Here is a 16,996-nt window from a genome sequence, read left to right as displayed (position 1 = left end):
AGTGAGAGGCCAAACTAAAGAGGTAACAGTATCCTAAGAATGAGAACACGTTACCATTCCATTAAAATGAAAATGATGCCCAGGGTAAATCTGGGTGAAAACAAAAACTTCACAAACTATTTAGATCTGGTATTTTTGAACACCTCCCTGGGCAGTGTTCAATATTCCTTTTCCCAATGCCCAACCACCCCTTTGGGGAAGAAATTTTCCCAATATCCAATTTAAACCTCCTCTGGAGCAATTCAGGGCTGTTATTTGTTTCCTGGGAGAAGAGACCAATCCCCATCTGGCTACAACCTTCTTTCAATGAGTTGTAGAGAGTGATAAACACCCCATAACCTAAAAGCTGACAAGCAGTTCCACTTTTTCTGAATTTTTTTCATTTGTGCTCTTGGCCTGTAAAAGGTAAGTGTGATAATGGAAACACAAATACTACATTGGTCTAAAGGGACCTGTCCATCAAAATATTTATGAGAAATAAAAGAAGCTCAAAGGAAAAATGCCAAATACTGTCCACATCTTAAAACATGACCAAGTGCTCTCCTCAAATTAAGAGAAACTGGATCGTCAATGGATAGCACAACAGGTATCACAAAAGCAAGCTCTGTTAGTAATCAAGAAGGACAATTTATGAAGAGAGATGCAATAAAAGTAAATAAAAGTACAACAAAGACAGGATGGGAAAGCTCAAAAGCTGGATAAAACACATCTGTGGGATCAAGAGTTGCTCCATGATTTGTTCTGATGTGTCTTACACAATCAAAGCTCACTGTGGGAGGGATCTGGGAATGCAGATCATGATGGGGACAGATCTCCTATGAAATGTTTAATGAATATGTTGGGTATTGCTATGAACTTCAAAAAAAGAAACCTCAGACAAAAGAAACCCAGAATTAATTTTAACTAGAGATGCTCTCCTCATGTATGCATAAAGAGGAGTGCTCCTCAAGTGCTACCTGATGTTCCTGTTCACTCACTGCTCATTTGCTCCATGTTAAAATTCTGTGTTGTAAGAGTAACACACAAATAAACACTCTGCATCAGAAACACTGATTTATCCTGCATTGACACCTACCAGAAACCTCAGTGCAGGACATAGGAAAACCAGAGATATTGCCCCTCAAAGAGCTCAGTCAGCCTAGAAGATGTAGCAGCTGCTAAGAAAGTCAGGTCAGAGCAAGACAGGAATTAGAATGAAAAATTGCAAATAGAACAGGTCAATTTTGATGGGCACCACCACCAGTGAGGAAGTGGCAGTAAGTGAACAAAGTCCACATATGCCCCTAAAGGAAAAGGGGAGACAGAGATATCCATTAATTCAGGGAAGAGGTCATGTGTAGACATGAAAAAGTTTTAAAAGATCAACTGTGGCTACAACAGTTCAGGCTGGAAAACAGTCAAACCACTGGCATTAGAAGTAAAGTTTTGGGAGTAAATTATAAGGATTGTAGCAAATCCCAAACCATGACTTCTCAGAAAAGAAGAGGCACAAAAGACCTCAACTCACGGGCACACACTGGTCTAGTGACATGGAAATCTTGGATTGTGATGCCTATTTTATTTTTAGAACAATAAACTATTATTATATCTGCTAGCCTATCCTTTAAGTGTCTGATTTTGGGGCCAATGGTTCATCATCACCAAGTTGGCTTGGAGAGCTGAGTTTGCGTTGAGGGAAGATTTTCATTTGTGTGGAGATAAGGCTGCACAACTCACACAGGTTCTAACAAAGCTGCTTGTGTTGGAGCTAAAGGTCACTCACACACACTAGGGTCACAAATCACAAAAAACATGCAAATTTAAGAATAATTTGAACAATCACTATGTGCTATCAAAACATCTAACACCCTAAGATCACATTTCTTTATTACTGAATGACCAAGTTTAAGTTTGGGGATTTTTTTGAGCCACACACAGGTAGATGTTAGAGATGGACCTGGAAAAGACCTGAATTATGTTAACAACATCACCCCAGGGAAAACCTGTGGCAGAAAAAAACAAGAATGTGCCTAAAAGAGACTCAGTTTCATACTGGAGAGATGCTGGGATAGTTTGTGTACTTTCCTGTATTACAAGCACAGAAGAAGGAAATAGTTTATTGTTTCAGAAAGCAGGGAAGTTGGATGAATTTCCATGGGTAAAGATGAGAACAACATGCAAGAAGAAAATTTCATTCCTGAGCAGCTTTGCTTGCATGTTTTTAAACAACTAAAGCTGTCTGAAACTGGCAAAAATTCTAATGAAATTTAATTAAATTCTCTATAAAATGAAGTGTACCTGCAACCTCACTCACTGACTGCTTGCAGCTTGTGAGATGCTACAAAAACAACTGACAGACAATATAAAATGTATCTCTGCTTCAGTTCTATTTTATGAGAGAAACCTCATGAGATCTCTCAAGGTTTTTATTTTTTAAATGGAGATATTTGAGTATCTAAGAGAAAGGCAGAAACTAAAATATTATCACCAGTCAGAACCTTATCCAAATGCATCCTAACCAACCTCACTGAGTTTCCACTTGTATATTGGGAATCACATTATAAGATAACACACCCTTGTTAGGAGTGCCTTTAGTAATTACAATTCACTTCTGCTAGTTAAGTCTGGAATTAATGTAAAGCACTGATTGCTGACATCACTCTTAATTATCAGCCACTAAACAATTTTTGATGCGGTGACCATTTACTCTCAGCGTTTCTCATGGCTCCTCCCTGACAGAAAAGAGCCTCCAAGTGAGGGTTTTTCTGCTACCTCTTGTCTTATATTTAAATGCAAAAGCAGCTGTGAGGATGGAGTGTCCTTACCTTTCTGAGGCCGGATGATGAAGGACTGCATGGCCCCATTCACCAGCCGGCAGTAGCCGTCTATCAGGTCAGCCATGTTCTCTGCAATGGTTAACGATGGTGCTGTCACTGTCAGAGGCTACAGAAGGGAGAAAAGAAAAACAAGGCACCAACAAAGAGGAATTATTGTAGTTGCAAACACTGAGTGGAACAGCTGTGTCATTGCATCAGAACTTTACGCACGCCTGCAAAGCATAAACAGAAGAATGTGGGTGAGCAGGGAGCCACCAGAGAGATTCTGGCTTTAACTTCTGTGCAGCAAATTTCAAACAGGAGGTTCAGAAAGAGCAGCTGGTAAAACCCTCCACCTAAAAGTAGTGTTCATTTGGGCTTATGAAATATCAACCACTGTTGAATACAAGTGCTGTGACTTTCAGGGTTATAATTCAGACAATTCTGAAGAAGTTGCTTACTCCTTAAAGCTCTCACAGGTGGTATCTTTTTTCCCACCCTCTGCAGCAATTTACTCTTTACCTAAAAACAGCCCTTCCCAATTTCAAAAAAGATTTTTTAAAAAAATAAAGTATGTACAGTGGGAAAAGAGATGAGAGACATACAGACAAGCTACTAATTTCAATACCACCAACATTCATCATGCTCTGCACAGACCTGCCACCCTCCCTCAGTCCTGCTCCACTACTGTTTTCTAGTGCACTGGACCAAGGAAAAGATTGGATTTCACTTCCAGTGCTGCTTCCATGTAATACAAGGGAACAAATTTCTTTCTTTCACATTTCCCCTTTACATAAAAGTGGAATTCTTTCCTCTCTAGGATGCAGTACATATGCACAGGTTGCTACTAAAGTGCATTTAAGAGCTACTGGTTTTATATTAAGCTTCATCTATGAATATCAAAGTCTTACAAGCACCTAATGCAAAACATTAAAACATGTGATGAACTTTAAATCTATTTTAAAACCAAACAGAACAAAAGTCCAATACAGAGAATATTCACATTAGGGGTATGTTACACCCCACTCCTTGCAAGGAAAAAAAAAGTAGCAAGTTTATTACTACATACAGTATGAAAAACATACCTCAGGTGCACCTGCTATCTTGAGTTGCAACATCCCTTTTCTGTCCTTGTCTTCACTGTTTGAATACTGAATGGTTTGCACTTGATTGAAGTCTGCTAGATGTGTTGGCTGCAGAAAGACCACACAAAAAAATGAGGAAAAAAAAAATCAAAATTCCATCAAAATAGCCTGCCTTTATTCCTGATGTTGCAAAAACAGAGACACTTTGATCCCCAAAGTGCATGTGCAGAAATCTCTTCTCTGTTTCTTTCTAGAGTTTCATTAGCACTCACTCACAACACACACAAATATCCAGTGTCTGGGAAAGGAACCCAGCTCCACTGTGCCCACAGAGGTCACTGTTGAGTAGCGCCAGGCTCTCACTGAAGTGGGAGACACCACTTGGATGTCAACAGAGAAAACTCAACAGGTAAAAACCACATGGAACCCATGCTGACACGTTCCCAACATCCCTCTAGACTGCTGGAAAAGGGATGTTCTTAGCTGTGTATTCCTGATTTCCCCAACTTTTCACTGCTTTTGAATTCATTTCAATAGAAAGCTGGACACGGGCTTGGCTTAAGTTGTGACTGTAAAGTTCCCAAACATTTTGCTGAAGGATCTGTCTGGACAGAGCTCCCCTTGCACCATGGGGTGAACAGGAAATACTGAAACACAGCTGGAATCAAGTAAGGAAATGGCTGTGAAGGGTATGAAGAAAGTAAATAAGCAGTGCCTGCACAAATGTGCTCAGCAACTGGTTAAACAAGCTCTGTATTTACACATTCCTAAGAAAGAGAACAACTCAGAATAATTCATGTTTCATTGGTAAGAAGTCCCCACCAATGCTTCAAAAGAGCACTTCACTGGGTAGAAAAGCCAACAAATTCAGTGCTGAAGCAGACAGTGTCTCTGTACCTAACACCAGTGGCTTTCCCCTGATCCCAAATCACAAATTAATATCTGACTAAGAGCTATGCATGCTGAGAGCTCCCAGCTCTGCTGTGTTTAACCCCGAGGTCAGACTGGTCACTCCCCTTTCTGTGACATCCAGCTCACAACAGGTCATGATTGATAACACAGTGACTGAGGGAAAAAAACCACAAAATAGAAGCAGACTTACATTTGCACCCTTGTCTGTTAGGTAACTGATTCCTTCTTCTGGGCCAATTGCCAGTTCCACTGAAATAATCCAGCTTGACTTGGGAGTTAAAGGAGAAAGGGCAGAATTTCAGTAGTAAGACAAGGCCTTGCTATGGAACACTATCATCCAGTGTGATAATTACAGATTTTAGTAATTAATATCTAGAAGCTTTTCAATTCTTCAAATTAAATTGTATCAAAACCAAGTAATTCTGTAAGCTGCAAAACCCCTCATGACTCTCTGTTACTCAAACTGCATCTCCATGTGTTTTATCTTAGGTCTACATGAGAACTATGGATTTCCTTTACTTCCACTTCTAATGAACATTAATATTCAAGTTTTAATTCCTGCTGGAGCCTCCATTTTCACAAACCTTCCAGACATGGAACTTCCTCAAAATTTGCTTGAAATAGGTAGAGATTAACAGGCATTAGAAGAAAAATTACTAACAGAAGTTGAGAAGTTTCATTTCTTTGTGGAAACAGCTGAAAAAGTGCTTGACTTTCACAAACAAAGCACCTATAAAATATTTTATTTTACACACAATTCTTACCCAACTAGCATATTTTTTAAACAGTCAATGTTTAAAGTTCTAAATAAAATCTATAAATACAATTTGTTGCTAATTAGATCCAATTGTCTCTACATGAAAACAGGAGGTAAGCAAAAAAAATATTGCAGAAACAAGCAAAAGCAACTGGACTTAAAACTTCAGAGTGTATTCTGGTGAGTGTCACATTCCTCTACTTACACCGAGAGCACACTTGAAGCATTCCTTGTCAAATCTGTACACTGGAGAGAGGATCTCAAAGAACTTCAAAATACTTTCTTCTCTGTTGAGGTTGGCAAATTGTCGGAATGTTTGTTGGATTAATTTCCGTAGTGTTTTGGCCTGTGAATTAAAACATTTGGAGAAAAACTATTTTAAATCTAATAGCTGAGAGACATTTTAAGAGTTTTGGTCACTTAGTAGCACTAACAGTGTCTTTATCAATGAAATGCAGACAACTGTCAAGGAATAAAAAAAGCTACAAAACGTAAGCAGCAGTTCTGCCTTTTAACTTCTGCTCAGGATCAACATTATTTCTGCTAATTATAGAGAAGATATCTAACTAATAACATTTTGAGTAAGTTAGAATAAAAGACCACATGTTAAACCTTTCAGGAATACTTATTCTAAGTTCCTCATTTGTGTCAACTTCTGAACTGTGCCCCAATACAACCCCCCCCCAAAACCCACACAATTTATACGTTCATATCGTATTTTAAACCTAAATCACCATTCTCTCTCTTACCTGGCAATAACAAGCCAGCTGTAGCTGTATGTTAATCTCTGCACACAATAACTTAAGACTATCCATAATAAAGTGGATTCTTTCAGTTTAATAATAAGCAAATAAACCTTCAGTATGAAGATGAAATTTAAACAGCAGACTGAGTGTAAAAAGTAAACCAAACATTTAAATTAAACTATATTAACTATGATTCCTAGCACTTTTTTAACTGTTTTCAGGTTACAAATAATCACTTAGAGCAGCACAAAGGATAGTTAAATTAGTACTTTAAAAATATTAATTATCTGCCTGTTCATAATGTATAATCCCTGAAAGGCAGCCACTCATATGAAAATAAAAACAGGGCCTGAGATGCAGTATCTCTAAGATGCCCCAGTCTGAACAAGCACCAAGAATTGTGAATAAAAACATCTGTGTAAAGTGACTGAATGGTCTTAAAAACCCCATTTCTAATACATCTTCCAACTAAAACAAGGACAGAAAGCAAAACCAGCTTATCTTCCCAATATGTCAAGGTTAAGAGAGGAATTGTTCCTCCCTGCAAACATATCTGAATGTCCCATTTTAACAGCAGCAAAACTCTTTATTCTCCCACACTGCCTGTTAACACCCCAGGCACTACACAAATACCAACTTCCTTTTGTCGTTTTGTCTGCACTTCCAGGCAGATTAGACACTCGTTTTTAGAAAGCCTCTACAGAATGTTCAGAAGTCAAAATAGCCAGAAATGTTTATGTGGAATGCTCAGGAAGAGTTACTCCAGTAGCAGTAATCCAAGGGTGCTGGATGTTCACAGAATGATCAGTTTTGCAATGATGCATTTATATTTTGGAAAAAAGCACGCTCAGCACATACTGCATTGTCAAATTAACAAAAAAAAATAATCTGTGACTTTGGTGTAATTTTGAATTACTTTGTCAATAGAGCAGAACCGACTATGAGGTGGATCATTAAGGAGGCTGCAGAGCTGGACAGGGTAAAGAAGCCTTTGGCACTCAGGAGACTCCCCTCGTGCACCCAGAGCTGCCTCAGGCTTTGTCAGAACTCAGATACTCTACACTGGACCTCCCTTTTATCTTTATTTTTACAGAGAAAACCAACTTCAAGGCAACTGCAAACCTCAGCCTTAGCTTATCACTGGCAAACACCAGGAGCAAGACCCAAGAAAATAAAAAAGCATTTGCCAGCTCAAGGTGTACCCAGTTTCAGCCACGCAGTTAATGAAAGATAATATATTCTGCTCATGGTTTGTTTTCCTGACCAATTCCAGCATCACATTTACTGCCAGGAATTCTGGCATGTGTTAACTGGCTCTTTTCAGTCCACCAAGAGGAACTGGTCACTTTAAATTCTAAGTTCATGAGCAAGATGTAAAGATAAAAATTTCATTAGAGTCACAGGATGGTTTGGGTGGGGAGGGACTTTTAAGCTCATCTTGTTCCACCTCTCTGCCATGGGCAGGGATACCTTCCACTGTCCCAGGTTGTTCCAAGCCCCATCCAACCTGGCCTTGAACACTTCCAGGGATGGGGCAGTCACAGCCTCTCTGGGCAACCTGTGCTAGTGCCTCACCACCCCCACAGGGAAGAATTTCTTCCCAATATCCCATCCAAACCCACCCTCTGCCACTGTGAAGCCATTCCCTGTGTCCAGTCACTCCATCCCTTGTCCAAAGTCCCTCCCCAGTTCTCTTTCAGCCCCTTGAGGCACTGGAAGGAGCTCTCAGTCTCCCCAGAGCCTTCTTTTCTCCAGCCCCCAATAACACACCTCTTCCTTCACAGAAGCATATATCAGAAATATTTGCAAACAGCAACTTCAAGCAAAATGCACTGAAAACTTGCTCTTAAAAGCATTTCTAAGAACCATTGCTCCCCCTCTGTGTTCGTTCAAAGCAGAGAGAATTGAGAAAAATAATTAATGTTATATTTCACAGCTATTTGGAATCTTCCTCTGCCTGCCAGTTCAAATTCCCTGGTTTTCACAAAGTGCAAGAGCAATTCAAGGATTTGGACCAATCCTGTACTATTTTGAATAGGGATTTCATTTTCATTGAAAAGCAGACGCACTTCTCCTTCCCTTCTTTTTCTTCTTCATATGCCCGACTTTTTTTTCATGTCTTCACAAGATTCCGCTCAGCTTCACCTTCTGGCAACTCTTGCTACTCCTTTCTGCTATTCTCCCCACTCCGGGATTTCCAAAGTGCAGTTTTCTTGGTCAGTCAGTTTTCTGGCTCCATAATATTATTTCTGAGACAGTTATTCATACTTTTACGTCTGGAGCCTTTCACCACAATTTTTTCCCGTTAGCAGAAAATACAGTTTCAGATAATTGCTTAAATTAAAATGCAGAGGGGATTACTTAAATCCACTTGACTTCATTAGCTTCCGATTTTCAAAAGTCTTTTGAAACAAAACCTTGCCATGACAGACCTTTTGTGTTTACCCATTTAAATCACAATGCAGATTCTTTCCAAATCTCGAGTTGAATTTTATTCTTTCTGTAAAGCTCCATTGCTTACCCAAACCAGCTCCAAAACAGCAATTTATGATTTATTATTTCATGTATGAATTGTAGGAGACATTTTACCAGGACATTCGTATTGAGGCGGCTATAAATGTACAATACTTGGTGACCATTCTTAATCCCCCTTTTCAACAGATGTTGAGAAAAATTTGCATTTTTTACTCTGAGAACATATGGACTTCAATGGGAGCAAGATTCAAGTAACGTTTATAGTCTTAGCTAGGATTAACATAAGCAGAAATTACTGTAAATCTTCCTTGAATAAGAAGTTGGATATAGTCTTGAGCAAGGAAGGCATCAATTTTATCAAGTTCCAAGTAAAATATTCTTTTTTCTTATATGTTCCCTTCCTTTTTCTCCAGAAGACTCATTTTTCTTTTAGGGAAGGAAAAAAAAAAGTTATTTGATACAAGAGGCTCCAAGGACTTGTTTTGCACTTTTGCCCCCAAGGTTTGAGAGGCAGAGCTGTGCCCCTCTCACAGCAGCTCAGCAAGGCTGTGTGAATCACTTCAGCCTTGTCCTGCCAGCTGCATGACTGGGATTCAGATCCCACCAATCCCAACAGACAGCTTGGATGTATTTTCACAAAGCAAAACTGCACAGCAATTCCCTTAGGACTGTACAGTGAAAACTAGAAAGCAATTTTCAGATTTCTGACACTTTTTTCTTTACAGCAGTATAGGATTGACTGGGACTGTACTTACCTTCACTGAATCTAGTAAACTCTTCGGGAAAAACCGTCTCAAACCAACATCTTTCCTGAAAGAAAAAAGCAAACACAGCATTAATATAAAAAACATTGTGCAGTATCATCTTTCTCTTTTCCAGGTGGTGCTTTGGGTCTGTGTTTTGTTTTTTAATTGGCATATACAATTACTAAACCATTTTCCTAACATTGAAAATCTCAGAATAACAAACAGACTAAGATTAAAGTTGTAACTAGAGCCAACCCACTATCAAATGTGGCAGAGCAGTATCTTTTAGTTTAAACCCCAAAAGATATTGCATTTAACCAGGTACCTGTGTGGAGAGTCTGTTATTTGAAATGGTGCCTTGGGCACAGAGGAGTTTTGAGAAAAAGACTGTTATTCGGACTTGTTTTAATAATTTCAAGAATACAGAAAAAATGTTCTTAGAGCATGTAGTCAGGTGAGAAGGGAACAACATGAAAATGGAAAACCCTAGTAAACCTCTATTAGAATGGAGCAGAAGATACAATAAAGAGTTGTAGAATGGATTGGGTTTGAAGGGACCCATCCAGTTGCCATGGGCAGGGACATGATCCATTAGACCAGGCTGCTCAGAGCCCCAGCCTGGCCTAAGGAATCCATAAAGGAATACTCATGATACCACCTCACTAAGCATGCTGAGTGCAATTCCACTACTGTTTTACCCCTTTGAAGCACTATAATTAAGGAATTGTTTAAATTTCTACTATTATTTTTTCCTCATACTGAGCAAATTAAAATTACCAACTTTTCCCTGCAAGCAATCTCATTTTTTGCAACTGTAAATCAGGTGACTGTGAGTTCAGATATTGCAAATTGAATTTATCAAGCTCATGTCCACAATTATAAATTGGGTTGCAGCCCTGGTTTGAAAACTAGAGCCAGTAAATATTTTTATGCTCTGTCTTGTGCATGTCGTGTCTGATGGGTACTTGTGTCACTACAACTGAACATCAGCTTCACAAAAAAGGTGCTCAAGAAGTTGCCAATTATATTACTGCAAAAGACAACACTGTACAATCAAGTGTAAAAAACTGACATGTAAAAAAAGGAAAAACTAAGAGGAAAGTATAAATAGGAAAAGGATTTATAGCTCAAAGGCATTATTGACTTTTTCCTTTAAATTTAGGATGTTACCACCTCTTTGAAACCTTCTTATCTGCTTCTGGAACAAGTATGAAAGCAGCTTTCCATGACTGCATGCTTTGAACACACAGATAAATACATCTGGAATTCTTACACTTGGCAAAGCCAGGAAAAGCCGTTAGCAAGCGGAGATATTCAGGATTTATTTACTGCTACCTAACGGCACAAGAACAAAGCCAACAGTAAAGTGAATAAAAAAGCTCCCTTAGAAGAATAAACCAGGGTATTTTTAAAGCTCTCTGAAGAGGAGTAGTATACAATTTCATACTAAAAACATCCTCAACCAGGAGGAGCAGAATGTTCATGTGCAGCACTGGCATCTGTGCAATGACAGTAAGCTGCAGGATTATGAAACTTCATAAATGTTAATTCCTTCCATGCATTCCTTCTCAAATGCAAATGATACTTGGTTTATCATCCCACACAGTTAAATGAATCTAACACACTATTACCATCTAAATAATATGCAAAGACATTTTGACAGGGATATATTAGTCTAACATTAAGCATTTGAAAGAGAGTTGGTGCTTCTGAGATGAAGCACCTTCCATCACCCTGGTATCCCTCATCTCAACAGTCCTGCCGCAGCCTTATTTGATTCACTACCAGGACAAGCCTTCTGTACAGATCTGGGTGCAACAACAAACTAAGAAGAAATTCTTATGCAAAGTACAACAGGCCACAACTTGGTCTTAAGAAAGCTTGTTAATAAAACATTTCCTGTGTCTAGCTGAGACAGAAAATTTATTTCCTGGAGGAGAATTTAATGAAAGAACCACACAGATCTAATGGCCTGGCCAGCAACAACTTATGGATACCTATAAATAAGAGAATGAGCACTGAAAACTGAAACATACAAACACAACCCTACAAACTCCTACCCAGCTGTGCTGTGTGGGGGTGGAATGGCCAACAAGGCAGACACCAACTCAGGGCTCAGAGTGAAGAACTCAGACATCTGTTTTCTGATTGCCAACAAGAGATAACCAGCACTGAGAGCCTGGTTCACACAGTTCTACTACAGCTTTGTACTTTAACTTCATCTATTCCAGCCCACTTGTGGGCTTAAATCTAAATTCAATTTTTTTAATGTACAAACTTTGATTGGATTAATAAAACATCAACTACAAATAGGTGATACTGCTTGTCTTACAATGATAAGCAGCTTTAGGCAGCATATATAATGTATTTTTCACCTCAATTCAAGTTACAACAAAAAAAAAGTAACGTTAGATTAACATAATACATTTTAACATGCCTTTTACCAAATTGTGGCTGCACCTGTTCCTTCCTACAGCTCCCATTTCTGTACTTGTAATTATCCCTGTTCTCACTAACAGGCTTCACATCTATTATGAAAAAAATTCTTCTTTCACCCCATGAAGGCCCAACTATTAAAGGCTACTTAACAATTTGATCCCAGCTACCATTTCCCATCCAGATCTGTTCTCCTATGACAATCTGATCAAAGACAAATATACATCAAATAGACATCTGACAAAGGCAGGCAAGGAGCAATCAGACCCAATGCAAAAAAGGGCCATTTAAAAATTGCTCTCAGCTGGTTAAGTGCCTCATGATGTACTAAAACCAGCAATCCCCCCACAAAAAATATCAAAAAGCCTCACTTGGGCAATAAATATTACTTGTGCGGTTAAACATTTATGGGCTATTAAGGTGATAAGATCAAATTAATGCATTTTGGGGATCAGTGGCACTTTTTGCAGACCCTTTCCACCTTGTAATTATCTATAGTATAGTCAGTTTAAGGTGGTTTTATCCTTCATCCCTCCCAGCTAAATCCCATACAAATCTTGATTCTCAAAAAGGAAGAAACTTTTGAACTGCACAATTCTCCATGTCCAATTCCACATGGCATTAAGCTGTTATATTTTGCATATTGGGGTTTTGCTTCACTTTGCCTTTCACAGCAGCAATTTATTACTTCCTACCAAAGCAGTCACTGTTTGGAAAACAAAGACTGAAGGAAAGAAAAGTCACTGTTAAACTGGAAGCAGCACCACACTGAGGCCTCCTGGAACTCTCACCTGTTACAATTATTAATTTACACTTTGTGTGACCTGTTATGATCCTGATTTCCTTTGTCTCATTGTTTCCAAAGTCATTATCCTAATTACCAATGCTTGTAGCCTCTGACTTGGCAAAAAAACTGATTTAAAAATACTTTACTCAAGTTCTTACTGGAAAATATGTATGTAAACCACATCAAACATAACTCACATACTTTCAAATATTTTTTATATCCCCTTTTAATCTCGTCTATCTGCTCATCCCCTTTATTTTTCTTAGTCTTTTCTCATTTTGTGATGTGCTTCCTCAACCAGGATATCTCTACTAATGTTTCTATAGACAAAAATCTGAAGTCTTTAAAAATTTTTTTAAAAATTCTCTAATTTAAACAAAAGTTTTAAAACATCTGAATAAATATAAGAGCACTACAGAAATACCAAATAAACAGGCTATTCATCAAAGTTATCTTTACCTAGTAATATCACAGACCCCTCAAAAATCCTTGTAAACTTATTCATTATATAAAATCTTACCTTCCTCCTCCAAATGCTCTAATTTCCCATTTCTAAATTAAAATTGGCCATTAAAAACAAGATTAAAAAATTGAGACTTCACTGCTCCAACAACCTTTTATCCCAATTTTGTGTTAAACTGTACAGGATCTTTTCACAAGGGTAGTCAGTAGAGATGAGCATATCATTGGTGCATGTATGTCTGAAACATTATCCACTATACAAATACAAATAAAAACAGTTTTCAGGTTTTTGCTAAAAAGCTGAAAGACTTTGGCTTGTTTGAACTGAAGCCATCTCCTCCTGTACAACGTGAATAAGTAAACAAAATATTTCAGTACAAGGATGCTCTTTGGTCTTCTTAAAATTTGTGATACACAGACCAGCAATAACCTTGTTAACTGCAAGGTCACAACTCAGAAAATACCCATACTGAGCAAACAGAAACAACAATACCACAAATAATTTCAAGTAACTTCAACTTTACCACAAATGAGTCACCACTGAAGAATGCAAATAGGCACAGAAAACAGTGAGGAATAAAATCACCTCACAACCAGAGCTGGCAAATCTCATAAACATTTGCAAAATTGCTAAAAACCACAGTAAGCCTCCTGATCAAGTTTAAACTACTCCAAGCCTGTTTCTCTGGAGGAGAGTTAAAGGCACTTTTCCTAGTTCTACATCTCAATGGGTTTCATCATCCTTTTCTTACATTAAAGCAACTTAACAACCTTGACGGAATAGAAAAATTACAACAGAAATGTTCTGTCATCAAATTGAATTTACTGTTCCTGATGCAGAGAAGGAACAGATCAAACCTGAAGCTAGAACATAATACTTACTCTAACACTTCATAGTTGGACTTCTTTTCTAATGCATTGCCTCTCATCTCTCCGTAGGATCTCCTGAAGTCAGGAAAAATATTTGAAAGCAACAATTATTGGATAATTCAGCCTGAAACTACAACATCAACATAATCAAAACTTTCACTCAGCATTAGGAAACATTGGCAGAATTAATCCAAAGATAAGTATTAAGTACATTATTATTCTACCTCAATAGATCAGATTTTAATTTTACAAATTAACTGCATTTTTAGAACCACTTTAAACCACTGCTGCTACCAAAAGAAGTGACCTAACCTGGCCTTCAGCAGCTCCTTTCTGCCTCACACTGCAGTCCCTTGTGAGAGCCCTCTGTGCATGGAACAGGGAGAGCCAGGGGAAGCAGGGAATGACGGAAACTGCTTCAAGCCAGACACGTTCACATTAACAAGTAAATGAATAAACAGGAAAGCTTTGTTAGGAGAGGGCTGAGATCCTCGTTTTCATGGAGAAAATGGACCAGTAATGCCCATTCAAAGAGCTTCAGTAGTTAACCTGTGATAAATATCTCATCAAAATGCTCTGAAGAGCCACAGCTTGGGAAGCAAGGAAGGCAGGACCTGGCTGACAACATAATCACGGATTATTATATTCATCACACGTTTTGAAATAAGGCACAGTGGTTTTGTAAGTGCATAAGGAGTTTGCAGTTAGACAAAGAATTTTTGTTTTCTCTGCGGCTACCAGCAAAACTTGTAACAAAGGCAGCAGGTTCTCCTGTGATACCTGAGAAATTTCATAAGCCTAAATTTGTTTTAATTTGGAAAGTACTGTTCAAAGGACACTTTCATTCTCTCCTAACAAGTTTACATTTGTCATTTATTTCTTATCAATTTTACTTCTTCCCTAATCTCCCTGTGTGAGACATCAGCATAACTAAAGCAAATGTTTCAGGCTGGAAATTCTCCATAAATTAGCAAAATCCAACACATGCATTTCAAAGCTGGGAACTCTCTCAAGGATCTTTTTATCTGATATATTTATCTTTATTTTCCAGCTGTCTATACAGTTGACAAGAACGACAAGAACACCAAAAACACCCAAAAGGATCCTTAAGATTTAATCATTTCAAAACAGCACATTAAAAATTGAGTAAATACAGAGAGGAAATGTAGCAGCATTTATCTATAATTACATTTTTTAGCTATAGGATTTATACATGCAGAATCACAAGACTATTTACTAAATAACACCACAGATGCATTTTTTAAGCATACTTCAATGTACTCTAGAGGCCTTTGAATTATTCAGATGAAGAATTCACCCAAAAGGCAGCATCAAGATGTAATTAATTAAACTTTTAAAATAATGTTAATTTTAAAATCACCAGAAATGAGTTACAATATAGTCTATTCAGTTTTTCTTCAAGCTGCTTTGCAGCAAAAAAAGTCTTATGATGTTTTATTCAACTCTACTGGTCAGAAATTGATGAACTTTAGGCAGTTTCAAAATTATTGTATATATTCTGTCAGAAAGATGTTGAATAATAAATTAAATTATCAGCTTACCGGATTTCAAGGCAACCTAGTTTCAAAGCAATTTCCTGGTCCACTTGATCTGCTATTTCTAACATATAGTCATTTTTCACCTACAGCAAAAGAAGCAGGTAGGCATCACAAAAAGATCAGCTCAGTGCCAGCATAGACTGAAATACTCCCCAAACAACTTTCAAATGAAATACATCTTAATTTTCTGGAATGACAATTCACAGTCCAGGAAGAGAAAAAGGAATTTGTGTTCATATTCTCCACAAATGAGCTGCACTTTGATAAGAAACATTTTTTGGTAAGAAAACACATTTTGACCACAATGAACTTGATTGAAAAATTCCTTATCTATGTCAATATCATCTCTGTTTTATTAAATATAATCAAAATTCACAGAGGATTAAGCAGATGCTCACACCTGCATTCCAACCAGGAGCAGGCAGCCTGTGTTCTTGGACCATCCTGGTCAAGAGGATTTAATTGTCTAAGCAGATCTAACCATGCAAATAAAACTGATAAATGCCTGGGAATTACAATGAAAATAAAACCAGAAGTAAACAGAGAAGAATGTGCAAATTGTACTGCAAACTGGCACAAAATAATGCTGAACTAGCAAGAAGAACCGAGAGTGAAACTGGGTGGTGATCATCTACAGTAGGAAACACTTCAAATCTTCACTACATGTCCTGGATTTGTTTTATTTACCAACATGGATGTGAGCAGAATCCTATTTTTTTAGCTAATACTTTCACCACATTGGAGTAAGCAATTTATACAGTAACTAACAACAACAAACTCAGGCAGTAGGAGAGAACAGAACCAGCACCCAAGAACTTCACTCTGCAAATCCTGCACCAGTAACAAATCTCAACAGCTCTTCCTTAACAGCTCCTGTTATCCTCTCATGAAAACATCAAGTTGCTGTTGAGATCCTGAAGCTGCATCAAGTCCCAAAATACCACAGAAGTCCATGTGACTGACTTGCAGATCAGAGGGGATGATGCACTATGAAAGCAACACACTTCACCAAGTGGGCTTGTTGAGTGATGACAAGTTGTAAGAACAACTAGTTCAAGCTACTACTGCTATGAAATGCCTAATTTAGGAGATAAGGAAGTACAGCAGTGGATCCAACAGCTGGAGGTGTTCTCCACTCAGCATTCTCCTGGGAAGACACGAACATCTACCACAGCATTCCCTCAGCACCAGTGTGGCAGCTGGCTCCTGCTCCCAGCTACAAACAAATCCCTAAAAACTTCCTAGATCTGAGCTGCATAACAAGTTTTGTTATTGAAAGATGTGAAAGAAGAAATATGATAGCTGTGCAAGAGTGAGAAAATGAATTATTACAATAGCTGGAACATGAGAAAAAAGCCTCTTGCAT

General features: G+C 38.1%; 1 protein-coding gene across 8 annotated transcripts in view; it reads right to left on the bottom strand.

Annotated features, from left to right (window-relative positions):
* The window catches only part of PTK2 (protein tyrosine kinase 2), a 190,405-nt gene that overhangs the window by 58,858 nt on the left and 114,551 nt on the right, over window positions 1-16,996 (bottom strand). For all 8 annotated transcript variants that reach the window (XR_014591267.1, XM_083873480.1, XM_083873477.1 and 5 more), the window contains 7 exons: window positions 15,634-15,713; window positions 14,084-14,146; window positions 9,526-9,580; window positions 5,755-5,895; window positions 4,983-5,060; window positions 3,881-3,988; window positions 2,805-2,922 (listed from right to left, as the gene is read on the bottom strand). Coding sequence is in view for 7 of the 8 variants with exons in the window: in XM_083873480.1 (XP_083729606.1) it covers window positions 2,805-2,922; window positions 3,881-3,988; window positions 4,983-5,060; window positions 5,755-5,895; window positions 9,526-9,580; window positions 14,084-14,146; window positions 15,634-15,713 (643 nt within the window). In the remaining variant the exon portion in view is untranslated. The remainder of the gene's footprint in view (window positions 1-2,804; window positions 2,923-3,880; window positions 3,989-4,982; window positions 5,061-5,754; window positions 5,896-9,525; window positions 9,581-14,083; window positions 14,147-15,633; window positions 15,714-16,996) is intronic.

The sequence above is a fragment of the Zosterops lateralis genome (genome assembly GCF_965231275.1).
Source record: "Zosterops lateralis genome assembly, chromosome: 1".
In the NCBI taxonomy this organism is placed as follows: domain Eukaryota; kingdom Metazoa; phylum Chordata; class Aves; order Passeriformes; family Zosteropidae; genus Zosterops; species Zosterops lateralis.
The sequence above is the reverse complement of the archived record's forward strand: the minus strand, read 5'-3'. Positions and strand labels throughout refer to the sequence as shown.